This window comes from Argentina silus, assembly GCF_951799395.1.
Source record: "Argentina silus genome assembly, chromosome: 1".
NCBI classification, from domain to species: Eukaryota; Metazoa; Chordata; class Actinopteri; order Argentiniformes; family Argentinidae; genus Argentina; species Argentina silus.
In genome coordinates, this window is record NC_139655.1 from 1,640,984 (window position 1) to 1,653,483 (window position 12,500).

At 44.5% G+C, this 12,500-nt stretch overlaps 1 protein-coding gene across 1 annotated transcript in view; it reads left to right on the forward strand.

The window, feature by feature from the left end:
- Window positions 1-12,500, forward strand: part of LOC310813038 (uncharacterized protein) — a 23,949-nt gene that overhangs the window by 1,245 nt on the left and 10,204 nt on the right. The window contains exons 2-19 of the mRNA XM_083681853.1: window positions 1-5; window positions 435-735; window positions 1,208-1,303; window positions 1,575-1,808; window positions 2,316-2,463; window positions 2,679-2,705; window positions 2,803-3,349; window positions 4,043-4,098; window positions 6,893-7,476; window positions 7,572-7,667; window positions 7,837-8,070; window positions 8,196-8,343; window positions 8,454-8,480; window positions 8,604-9,099; window positions 9,857-9,946; window positions 10,911-11,436; window positions 11,820-12,059; window positions 12,441-12,500. The exon at window positions 1-5 is cut by the window's left edge and continues 287 nt beyond it; the exon at window positions 12,441-12,500 is cut by the window's right edge and continues 66 nt beyond it. Of these exons, the coding sequence (XP_083537979.1) occupies window positions 1-5; window positions 435-735; window positions 1,208-1,303; window positions 1,575-1,808; window positions 2,316-2,463; window positions 2,679-2,705; window positions 2,803-3,349; window positions 4,043-4,098; window positions 6,893-7,476; window positions 7,572-7,667; window positions 7,837-8,070; window positions 8,196-8,343; window positions 8,454-8,480; window positions 8,604-9,099; window positions 9,857-9,946; window positions 10,911-11,436; window positions 11,820-12,059; window positions 12,441-12,500 (3,915 nt within the window). The remainder of the gene's footprint in view (window positions 6-434; window positions 736-1,207; window positions 1,304-1,574; window positions 1,809-2,315; window positions 2,464-2,678; window positions 2,706-2,802; window positions 3,350-4,042; window positions 4,099-6,892; window positions 7,477-7,571; window positions 7,668-7,836; window positions 8,071-8,195; window positions 8,344-8,453; window positions 8,481-8,603; window positions 9,100-9,856; window positions 9,947-10,910; window positions 11,437-11,819; window positions 12,060-12,440) is intronic.

A 12,500-nucleotide genomic window follows, 5' to 3' on the forward strand; every position in this document is an offset into this window, starting at 1 on the left:
GAGAAAGAGGAGAAGAAAAAGATGGAGCAACAGGAAAAGGAGGATCAGAAAAAGAAAGAACAAGAACAGAAGTTGCTGCAGGAGCAACTGTTGCAGGAGCTGAAACAGAAGCAGGGGCAGGAGCAAGAGAAGAAGAAGGAACAGGAACCGAAGGACAAGATGGCGGCAAAGCCAGAGGTCAACCTGGGGGAACTACCACCTCTCCTACCCCCACCCACACCCCCACCCCGCCTTTCTCCATCCATGATGCCCCCACCCCGGATACCTCCATCCCTGTTGCCCCCAGCCAGAAAACCCCCAGTTGAGGAGCTCCCAGACCAGGAGGCCCCAGCTCAGGAGGCCCCAGTCCAGGAGGCCCCAGCTCAGGAGGCCCCAGTCCAGGAGGCCCCAGCCCAGGAGGCCCCAGCCCAGGAACCCCCGGCTCCATCTCACAGTCCCTGGGGGGAGGTCTTCTGTGACGTGTGCATGGGGGACCGGCTGAAGGCGGTCAAGTCCTGCCTGGTGTGCCTGACATCCTACTGCGAGGAGCACATCAAGAACCACAACGCCAGGTTCTCCAAACACAAGCTGATCGAACCTGTGGCCAACCTGGAGGACAGGATGTGCCAGAAACACGAGAGGCTTCTGGAGCTGTTCTGTAAGAAGGACCAGACGTGCGTGTGTGTGTTGTGTACGGAGACGGACCACAGAGCTCACTACACTGTTCCTGTGGAGAGGGAGTGGACAGATAAGAAGGTGACAGAAAGTTCTAGATGAACACTACATGGGTGAATGCGGCGTTTGTTGAGAATGAAATAAAACACATTTATGGGAAACAGATTAGTCACAATAAAAAAACATAATTATTGTGAAGTTGGCATTAACACCTTAAAGAGATAGTTCACCCAAATAACAAAATCACAACGCTTAGCTGTTAATTACAGTACCAAAGTTCGGATTGTCCACAGTCCATCCTTTCAGGGTAAGGAACCAAATATGTGATTTTGTAATTTGGGTGAACTTTCCCTTTAAGCACCTATCTCTCTCCAAGTCCAACGGCAACTAATACAACTGACATTGTGACAATGATTAAAGCAGTAAAAGTAAAGTTCAGACGAGGTCAAGTTACACCTCAAGGTAACTCAAGCTACTGTTTATGTGCATTCTAATGAGGCAATGTACAGGTACTGTATGCCGATGAATCATCCCCCGTCCCCTTCACCCACAGGCCCAGCTGAAGAAGACTGAGCTAGACGTCCAACAGATGATCCAGGATAGACTGAGAAAGGTGGAGGAGATCAAACACTCAGTGGAGCTGAATAAGGTTTGTTTTTACCTGTACTCCACATAGCTGAGAGAATGACTATTGCCCCAAATCAACCAGTGGTGGCTTTCTCTCTCTCTCTCTCTCTCTCTCTCTCTCTCACACACACACGCTTTCTCTCTCTCTCTCTCTCTCTCTCTCTCCTTCTCTCTCTCTTCTCTCTCTCTCTCTCTCTCTCTCTCTCTCTCTCTCTCTCTCTCTCACACACACGCTTTCTCTCTCTCTCTCTCTCTCTGTCTCTCTCTCTCTCTCTCTCTCTCTCTCTCTCTAGTCCAGTGCCCAGAGGGAGGTGGAGGACAGCATGCAGGTGTTCTCAGAGTTGGTGCGCTCCATCCAGAGGACCCAGGCTGACCTAGTGTTGGCCATAGAGGACAGGCAGAGGGAGACAGAGGGGCGGGCGCAGGCCCTCATCTCAGAGCTGGAGAAGGAGATCAACGAGCTGGAGAGGAGGAACACTGACCTGGGACACCTGTCACGCACCGAGGACCACATCCACTTCCTACAGGTGATCTGGACTTATCAATCAGTCAGTCAGTCAGTCAGTCAGTCAGTCAGTCAGTCAGTCAGTCAATCAATCGATGAAATGTATTTGTATGGCGCTTTTTTTCTTCTTACAGGTGATCTGTACATGATCTGTACTGATCAATCAATCAATCAATCAAATGTATTTGTATAGCGTATTTTTACAAAAACAATTGTCTAAAAGTGCTTTACAATTCAATCAACAAAACAAACAACACAAACAATAAATACAATGCAAGCAATATGAACTAACACTGAACCATACAGTAGACCCCCAAAAAGCAAGTCAAGGAAAAACTCCCTAGAGGGGAGAAAAAGATAGGGCACTACCGTTGGATTCCAGATTGTGGTTTTAGTTATTCTGCTGTTAATTTCATTACAGTTTCTCAAGAATAGATTTGTGTAATACTATACAAAGTGCCGGTTACAAAGGTTCAATATAGATAGGCTGATCACTCAATTAGACATTCTCTCCTTTGTCCTGCTTTAGAGTTTCCCATCCTTGTGCACACTTCCACCCACTAAGGACTGGTCTGGGACCAGTGTCCACACTGAAGTCTGTGTGGGAATCATACGAAGGGCAGTGTCCAAACTGGAAGAAACCCTAAGTGAAGAGATAGAGAAATTGACAGAGACTGGTAGGTTAAAGGGGTAGTCTGGGATTGGTTAGGGTTAGGGTTAGGTTAATTTAAGGGTTAGCTTAATTTAACCTTACCCCCTCAGAACCTAAAATATAAACTGGTTTTACCACAATCATTTTTACATTTGTTTGAGCTGTCACTGATGATTTGCTAGATACAGGAAAGGATGTACTTTGTTTCGTACTCATTCTTTTTTTTTTTTTAATTTTCAGAACTGAAGAGGATTCTTAAATACACAGGTAAACCTATTTCATTTCCCACTGATCCAACAACGTACTCTCAATTCGCCCTCATGTACATTTATCAACACTGACCCCTCTTTGCTTCCTCTCAAAGTGGACTTGACCCTTGACCCCGACACGGCCAGCCCGTGGCTGCAGCTCTCGGAGGACAGGAGGCAGGTGAGACACCTGGGGGCGTGGCAGGACCTCCCAGACAACCCCGAGCGCTTCGACACGGTGGTCATAGTCCTGGGCAGGGAGGCCTACTCCTCGGGTCGACACTACTGGGAGGTCCAGGTGGGAGACAAGGACGACTGGTACCTGGGCGTGGCCAGGGCCTCCGTTAAGAGGAAGGGGCGGATCGCCGTCAGCACCGCCCAGGGCTACTGGGCCCTGGCCATGAAGAAAGGGCGGGAGTACCGTGCGTCCACGGCTCCGCCCCTGCTCCTGACCCTTGACCACAAACCTAAAAGGGTGGGTGTTTACGTGGACTACGAGGAAGGGCAGGTGTCGTTTTACGACGTGAGAACCAGGAGCCACATCTATACGTTCATGGACACTTTCAGAGACAAGATCGTTCCTTTCTTCTATCTGTACTGCTGCGACAAGGCCTCCGACACGATGGTTATCTGTCCTGTGAGCGAGAAGGCTCTGATCAAGCAGTGCTAAGAAAAACTACAAATCCCAATGAGAACTGGTGTGTGCAGATTACAGCTTAATCTTGATACCGTAGGTTGAGATTCTTTGTTGTTTTAATGTGTTTGGCACACAACCTGTGTGTGATTTTGAAAACTTTTGCATAGCCGAAATAATGTCTTAGAACAGGGAGAGGAAAAAAACTAATGATGAATTTGTGCATTGGTGCATCTCCGAATAAAGGTTTGATTTGCGTTATACTGTAGGTGGTAGTCCCCTCTGCCACACATCTGTTTGGTAAAAGTCTACATCGAATGCCAGCGTGTGACAGAAGCTTGACTAGAGCTGCAGCCATGACTTGAATGTCGGCCTGTCTTTGAACAAGACAGACGAAAACACAATCGTATGTCCTCTCTGGCTTGCATTTTATTATTGCATGTCAACTTGCACATTCAGCATACTTTCTCAGATTCAGCCTGAATAAATATCACATTGATTTACAACAATAAAAGTGTGTTTTTTGGCCACGTGTGATTTTGTCACAGTAAGCTGTGAACATCGTCTGAAGGTTTAGGTTTCACTTGGGCGTGCTTCAAAGTTTTAAGTTTCACCTTCTGCAAAATGATATCATGAAGTCCCTCCCTCCCATGAAGTGAGATCCTCCTCTTCCCCTCCTTTTCCCCTTCTTGTGTTGATGATTCTCATTCTCATATGCTGAGAGAAATCCTGCAGAACACAACACACTGTATGAACAGGTACGTCTCTATGACGACAGGTACGTCTCTATGTTTATTTGTACTTTGCCGGTCTCTTTTAACGGTTACAATACAACTACTCTCCCTCAATGAAAAACAACACAAGTACCGTAATACAACTACTAGTACCGTAAGTACCGTACTGTATTACCGTACGTACTGTATTCAAGATTCAAGATTCTTTATTTGTCACGTGCATACAAGTATACAGTGAAATGCAAAAGTGACAGTGCCACAGAGTAGTGCAACAATACGATTTAAAATAGAATGAAATAAAATAAAATAGAAGTACTAAAAAATCTAAACAGTATGAACAGTATAAACAGTATAAACAATATAAATATAATATACAGTATAAACAGTATAAGCAGTATAAACAGCGGTGAAGCAATGTACACAATGGAATGGCAATATACAATGGCAATGACAGGTTGACAGTACAGATAATTACAGTGGAAGATGAGTCTGCAATGGATGATGATGTGTGTGCATGGCTGCATGGTTGTTGCATTGTTGTTACACCAGCAGCATTTGGTTTATTTCAGCTACTCGTACTGCCAGCGGAGTGAACATAACATTAGATAAAGCGAAATAAAGTGCTGTGGTTCTGAAACCTGTTCACCGTGAAGTTTCTATTCACTGGTTAGAGGTGTTGGTTTGTTTGCATGCATACACAATGAGTCATAAGGGTGGAGACTGGTTATATTATTGATGATACATGACTTTATATGCAGTGTAATTTACCTATGTGCTTCAAAATGCTGTACCTCTAATGTAGACTAAGGGCTGCAGTTTGCGTGTGCAGAAATTGGTGAAATTGGGGCAAAGTCGGCCATCTTTAGACACAATGAGAAATAACCCAACGGGAGTTTTGAATACTGTGTCTAGCGTTTCCATGCTATGCAATGCATTTTCAGACTGTTTACAAAAACTTGGAATAATTACGTTTTTCTCAAAACCCTTAAAATCAAAGACACTGTTAGAAATCTGTTAAAATCAAGACACACCAAACATCTCTTTAATTCAGCTCTAATTGGATGCAGCTGTCCAGTATTTTTCGAGGTTTAATCTCAACTGCTGCGTACAGCACGAGCTACAGGTGTTGGTGGGCGGTTATGTTCTGCTAACTTTGGCGATGCGTTTGGCGATGCGAGACTTACGGAATTCAAGGTTAATCAGCGTGCCGTATAGTCTGCAAGAGTGGCACATTGTTTTGCCCAGTAAATCAAAGGTGTACATGCCCTACCCTATCGAGACTACATCAATATGCTATGAAGTATTTCCACATCATTATTTAGATTATGTGATATTTTCATCTGTGTAGTGACTATTATTCAGTGTGTAGTTGAATATAGTGTAATGGCATTGTTTTGCACACAATACATGTAGGTTCACTAGGACCCCGACAAGTCATCTGTTTATTCTCTGAAATCTTTATTCTTACAATACACTCATACACCTGATCGCCACTGTGAGAAATGTGCTGGTTATGAATATTAGATGAGGTTTCTGATAGTTAAGCATACAGTAGGCTACAGCTCGAAGTGGTAAAACACAAAACAGCTGTTACGAATGGTTTTATTGCACAAACCCACTCCAAGCAAATATGTCAATTATCCCAAAGTTATTTTACAGATATTAGCGGCACCAAGCATCAAGTGGGTGAGTTTCCCATTGCAGATCATTGCCAGCGTCTGGTCTACTGCTCAGAATCATTCCAGCCCCACCGCTGTGTCTAGGTTTAATTAACGTACAAGGTCCGCTGGGGCACCAAACATCTCAATGACCAATGACCTCTTCAACCCGGCCCTTCGTTACATACTGAGATTCAAGATTCAAGATTCTTTATTTGTCACCTGCATACAAGTATACAGTGAAATGCAAAAGTGACAGTGCCACAGAGTAGTGCAACAATAAGTTTTAATAAGTACTCTACGCCCAACACGACAAATCCACAGCAGTCCCTTTTGAATTAAATGATAGACAACCATATCCCGTCCTTGGTTGAACCAACTGCCAAGTGAAAACATCTGAAATGTAAATCATACTGTTGGCCAAACCTTTATCAGGTTACAGCGCTTCATTCATATTCAATTTCCAACTTGCATCAAAGTGAACATTTCTTGATCGGATGTGTACGCACTCAGGCAGCCACCGTCTGCGGTCTGGCATGAAACACTTGTTTGGGTACAAAATAAATGAGGCACATTGCTAGCTTTGATCCTTCCCCATGTGAACTAGGCCTACTCAGACAGCATGTGAACTAGGCCTACTCAGACAGCATGTGAACTAGGCCTACTCAGACAGCATGTGAACTGGGCCTACTCAGACAGCATGTGAACTGGGCCTACTCAGACAGCATGTGAACTAGGCCTACTCAGACAGCATGTGAACTAGGCCTACTCAGACAGCATGTGAACTAGGCCTACTCAGACAGCATGTGAACTAGGCCTACTCAGACAGCATGTGAACTAGGCCTACTCAGACAGCATGTGAACTGGGCCTACTCAGACAGCATGTGAACTGGGCCTACTCAGACAGCATGTGAACTGGGCCTACTCAGACAGCATGTGAACTGGGCCTACTCAGACAGCATGTGAACTGGGCCTACTCAGACAGCTGTCTAGACACTGAATTGATCAAACGCTGCAACATACTCGGGATTACTAATCGAGAGCCCTTATCCTTGTTGCAAGTGGGTTACCAGGGCAGGACGTTACAGCAATTTGGTTGCCAACATGTTAAGTGACGTTGCAAGTGGCCCCGAGAGTCAGAATCATTCACTAATAACCCCCCCCCCCCCCCCCCCAACAGAGATGTCATCATTGCATTTTGACAGCAGCCTTCTAGCAGAAGAGCAGTTCCAGTGCTCTATCTGTCTGGATGTCTTCACTGACCCAGTCACCACCCCATGTGGACACAACTTCTGCAAGGCCTGTATTGGAGGGCAGTGGGATAGCAGTGAAATATGCCAGTGCCCGAAATGCAGCAAAAGATTCTATGCGAGGCCAGAGGTCTCCACAAACTCCGTCATAGAAGAGATTTCGGTTGAGATCAAGAGAAGAAAACTCATTCCACCAGAATGCATTGCTGCTCCTGGGGAGGTGGCCTGTGACGTCTGCACTGGGAGGAAGCTCAAGGCCCTGAAGTCCTGCCTGGTGTGTCTGACCTCATACTGCGAGACTCACCTGGAACCCCACCAGAGGGTGTTGCCCCTCAAGAGACACGAGCTGATCGACCCCGTGGACAACCTGGAGGACAGGATGTGTAAGAAGCACCAGAGGCTCCTGGAGCTGTTCTGTAGGAGCGACCAGACGTGTGTGTGTGTCTTGTGCACCGAGACAGATCACAAATGTCACAATGCTGTACCTGTTGATGAAGAGGCAGCTCATCAGAAGGCAAGATATTATTTTTTCTTTTAAATGAAAGGTTTGTCTTTTTCTCCGATAAAATGTTGCTTTGTTCAAAATGTACTCTTTATTTTTGTCAATAGTTTGAACTTGAGATCACAATATTAGAAGTTCAAAATATGATCCAGGACAGATTGGCAAAGGTGGAGGAGATCAAACACTCAGTGGAGCTCAGCAGAGTGAGTCTTTAGACCTTTCTATTCTAGGACAGTTACAGCAATAGGTCACACATGTATCAATATCCCCAATGACCTACGACAAGTCAATCATTCAATCATTCATCAATCAATCAATCAATCAATCAATCAGTATTGTTTTGTAACTCCCTCCATGTTTTTATCACGTCAGAAAAATACATCTAAAGAGATTGAGGACAGCGAGAAGCTCTTCACAGCTCTGATGTGTTCTGTTGAAGAGACACAAGCCTCTCTGAAGAAGGCCTTGGAGGAGATGCAAGCTGCTGCAGAGAGCCGGGCAGATGGGCGCATCAACGAGCTGGAGGAGGAAGTCACTGAGCTACAGAGGAGAAGCACCGAGCTGGAGCAGCTCTCACACACTGAGGACCACCTCCACCTCCTCCAGGTCAGTGTCCTTTTTTATTGTCTTCAATAAACCTTCAGGTTAGTGTCCCTCTCTCTCAAGTGTCAGTGTACTGTACCAACAGACCTCAGCACAGTTTTATCCATATTTACATTTTTATACTGCAGAATCTTCAGACCATATGCGCCTATCCACCTGCCAAGGACTGGTCTGAGATCAGTGTTTACACTGATCTCTGTGTGGGGACGGTGAGGAGAGCTGTCTCCCAGCTTGTGGAGACACTGAAGAGAGAAATGACGACTCTAACACACATGGGTAAGCGTTTTGTGGTTTGTACTGTGGAATGCATAGTAGTTTCTGAACGTAAATACAGTGAAGGAACAATTTCCACATTTCCTCATTGAGCCAAAGTATCTTTTTTTCAGAACTGAAGAGGATGAGAGCGTTCAAAGGTAAGAATAAAATATCTTATTGAACTATGAAAACATGACAATTAAATCAAATGTGTCAATCCCATTCATTATGAAAATAAGACGGAATAATTTCAGTGAGGTTGTTGGTTTTCTACCCTTCAGAGGTGGTCACCCTGGACTCAAATACAGCAAATGGCGCTCTATGCTTATCTGATGGTGGCAAACGGATCAAACACTCAAAAGTAGACAAAGTTATGCCTGACAACCCGGAGAGATTTGACATCTACCCCATGGTCTTGGGGGAGAGGGGCTTCAACTCCGGACGCCATTACTGGGAGGTCAAAGTGGGCTTGAGGAATAACTGGGCTGTAGGTGTTGCCCTGGCAACTGTTGCCAGGAAGGAACCGATCAAAGAGAACAAAGTTAATGGGTTCTTTGCATTGAGAAAGTGTGGCTTTGACTATAAAGCTCTTTACTTTTCCTCTAAAATACTTTATCTGAACCCCAGGCCCAGAGAAATAGGCGTGTATGTGGACTATGAGAAGGGCCAGGTCTCCTTTTACGACGTGGAAGAGAAGTCTCACATCTTCTCTTTCACTCGCCAGTCATTCACTGAGAAACTCTACCCCTACTTCTACGTCTACAGCAAGGCCAAACGGTCTGAGGCATTGGTCATTAGTTGCATGGCTGACCCAGTAGCAAGAAGAGTAACTACATGACTTGTGTAACCCCTATCGTTCTGACAATTGTGTCATGTCTTTATTTCAGACAGTCATTGTGATGTAATCATGATGGGGGTAGTCGTTTACTTCGTAATTCTGTCACGCCTGAGGTTGCTGTCTGGTGACTCTGGCGCCCTCCTCTGGCGGTACGGGGCCCGTCATATACTTCATAATTCCATTTAGTTTACATTGTTATTTCTGTTCAATCACAGTGATGGTTACTTGAGAAAAACTCACTTGTTCTCTTCCTTTCTCGAGTAGTGTGAATTTACGATGACTGACGTATAGTTGATTCACTTACTTAGACAAATGTACTTATTGTAAGTCACATTTAAATGACTTAAATGGCTCTGATTTATTCATAAAATAAGAATATTTGTTTTCCACTGAAACCATTCTATGTCAATGTGAGAAGCTGTATGTTACAAATCAATGTCTTAACGGTCAAACATAAAAAATGATTCCCAGATATCTTCGAACGTGTGTGTGTGTTATTCAAAAGAGGAAATCCATGTGAAGCCACAATGTGCCACTGATTAGACTGAACAAGGGAGGATCAACACCAGTTAAAGATCACGTCTATGAGAACAGGTGGAGTTGAGGGAACGGCTGTACTTTATGCCCATAGTCCAAAAGTACAGCCCCATTACCAGCAGTGATGAGGTGTGCCCATGCCCGTGCCCGTGCCCGTAGAGGTGGAGCACACCACCAATCAGTGTCCCAGGTTAGAACACACACCCTTGAGCCACTGTCAGACTGGACCTCATTGCCATTGTCGCCCAGGTAGGTGAACTTGTCGCACAGGTAGGTGTCTTGTAGGTGTCTTTCTATGTGTATTTCTTAGACAGTAACAACCGTATATTGATATGTACATTTGGCTCAGTTTAGTTATGTACGAACCCAGCCGCTAAAGTGAAGCTGTGATCGGTCATTGGCTGATTACGTTGTGCCATTGTCTGCCATGTTTACATGGTTAATTGTGTGAGATTAAGCAGTTGAAGGTTGTGTTTGTGTGTATGTTATTTCTGTGGGGTGTTACTCTGCAGGTATGCTTTGTATCTCTGATCTAAATCATATAATTGTCATTAAGGAAGGCTATACAGTACAACTAACATTTATACTGGTCACTTAATGGTTAAACTTTCAACATAATGTTGAAGCAGTAGTCTTTAGCTGAGCGTTTATGACCATCTGTATGATGTTGCAATACTGCATTCCACAGTAGTGTTTGACAGCTTAGATGACACCATGTAATTTTTGTGGGTGTAGTTACACATTCCCACACCCAGGGATCACAACAGATATACTGGGAAGTATCAATAAAGTTCATTCATTAGTTTCCTGCATATCAGATGGGTGTCTGTGTCCCCTTCATATGCAACATAACAATTTAGACTTTAGATATTATATTAACCGTTTGGAATAGATGTGAACAGGCCATGTTTAGTAATAAATGGTTGAGTGACATCATTCTCATGTACAGTAACGAGGGCCCAGAGTTGTTTGTGATCAGATCCCATCTGACACACTTACTGTAGATCAGGTGATCAGGTGACTCAATGTGTAAATTAACCAACGGAACTCTCCCAAACGCGCAGACCCTGTCCACCGGCCGTGCTGGGCAATTCCTAGTCAAATACACCCACAGTAAGAAGACATTTGGGAGAGAGAAAAAAACAGTTAATGATTTCATGTTTTATCATTTTTCCCTGATTTAATCCCGAGTGTGCTATATTATATTTCCAAGGATGTCAGAGGTTGTCCGGTGCTGTATCTGCCTTGACGACTTCACCAGCCCCGTCTCCATCCCCTGTGGCCACCGCTTCTGCCTAGGCTGCATCGGGGAGTACTGGAGGCTGCATGGGGCCTGTCAGTGTCCCCTCTGCAAGGCCTGTTTCCCCACCAGACCACAGCTCAACACGGAGAACACTGCTGTTGTTGCCCCATGTGAGGGTAATAGAATTCCTCTCAGGCCTGGGGAGGTGCCCTGCGATGTTTGTGCCGAGAAACGTCGAGCGGTGAAGTCTTGTGTCGTTTGTCTGGCATCGTACTGCGAGACCCACCTGGAGCCTCACTACCAGGATATGGCTCTAGGGCGTCATCTGCTGGTCACTGTGTGGAAGAACCTGGAGGACTCGGTCTGCCGGCTTCATGGGAAGCCTTTGGACAGGTTTTGTCGGAGTGATCAAACGTGCATCTGTGACTTGTGTGCGCGTACAGACCACAGGGGGCATCGCGTGGTTGCCATCACCACAGAGGCAACAAGGAAGAGGGTAATGATTGCAAAACATTTTTACGATATGTTTGGTAATGCTTTAGATTACGATATGTTTGGTAATGCTTTAGATTACGTTTGCTTTATGGCTGAGTCATTAGGCTGCAATTAACTTCATGTAACAAATGTTAGTGTATTTTTTTTTTTGCATTGTTTTTGTTTTCCACATGCGCCTTGACCTAATTACATTTTTAAAACAATTACTGAACCCCTTTGTAATTTATTGTTATTAAATACAGTGTTGTTAGTTATTGTTACTACACAGATATTGAACAGAGTGTAACTACTGTCATTTACAGGGCATAGAGTCCTGAGATATTAGATACCAGAAGTGATTGACATCGGCCATCTTTTTGATTTGCTTCTTTGATTTATCTACAGGTGAAGTTAAAGAAGTCAGTGATGAGGGTTGAACAGATCATCCAGGACAGACTGAAGAAGCTGAAGGACATCAAACACTCCATGGAGCTCCTTGACGGGGTTGACGAGCAGCAGAAAGCCGCAGAGAGGCGGGCCGAGGGGCTCGTTAAAGAGCTGGAGGAGGAAGTCACTGAGCTACAGAGGAGAAGCACTGAGCTGGAGCAGCTCTCACACACCGAGGACCACCTCCACCTCCTCCAGGTCAGTGTCCCAATCTCTGGTCGCTACATGAGGAGTGCTGCTCTTTTATTAGAATCCTTTGTTTTTATTTATTAGTCCTGTAAAGCACATAGCATTGTAATTGTGTATGACATTTACTGTACACTATACAGTATGTATCGATTTATTTTATTTATTTATTGACTGATAGGTCATATTTAAAATGTAATTTATTAATTAATTACTTATTGCAGGTGTGAATCGTACACAATGACTGTTCGTTTTCATAATCAACATCTTTGTTGATTTTTGGATGCAACACTAACTAAATAAGCACAGGACACAACAAGCAACATCCAGCAGTGTATTATGTGAAGATTGTTTTGGTTTTGTTTTGATGAGTTTCTCCTCTTATCCTTGTAGAGATTCCCAGAGTTCTCTGCTCCTCCACACATCTCGGACTGGTCACACATAATCAAGTCC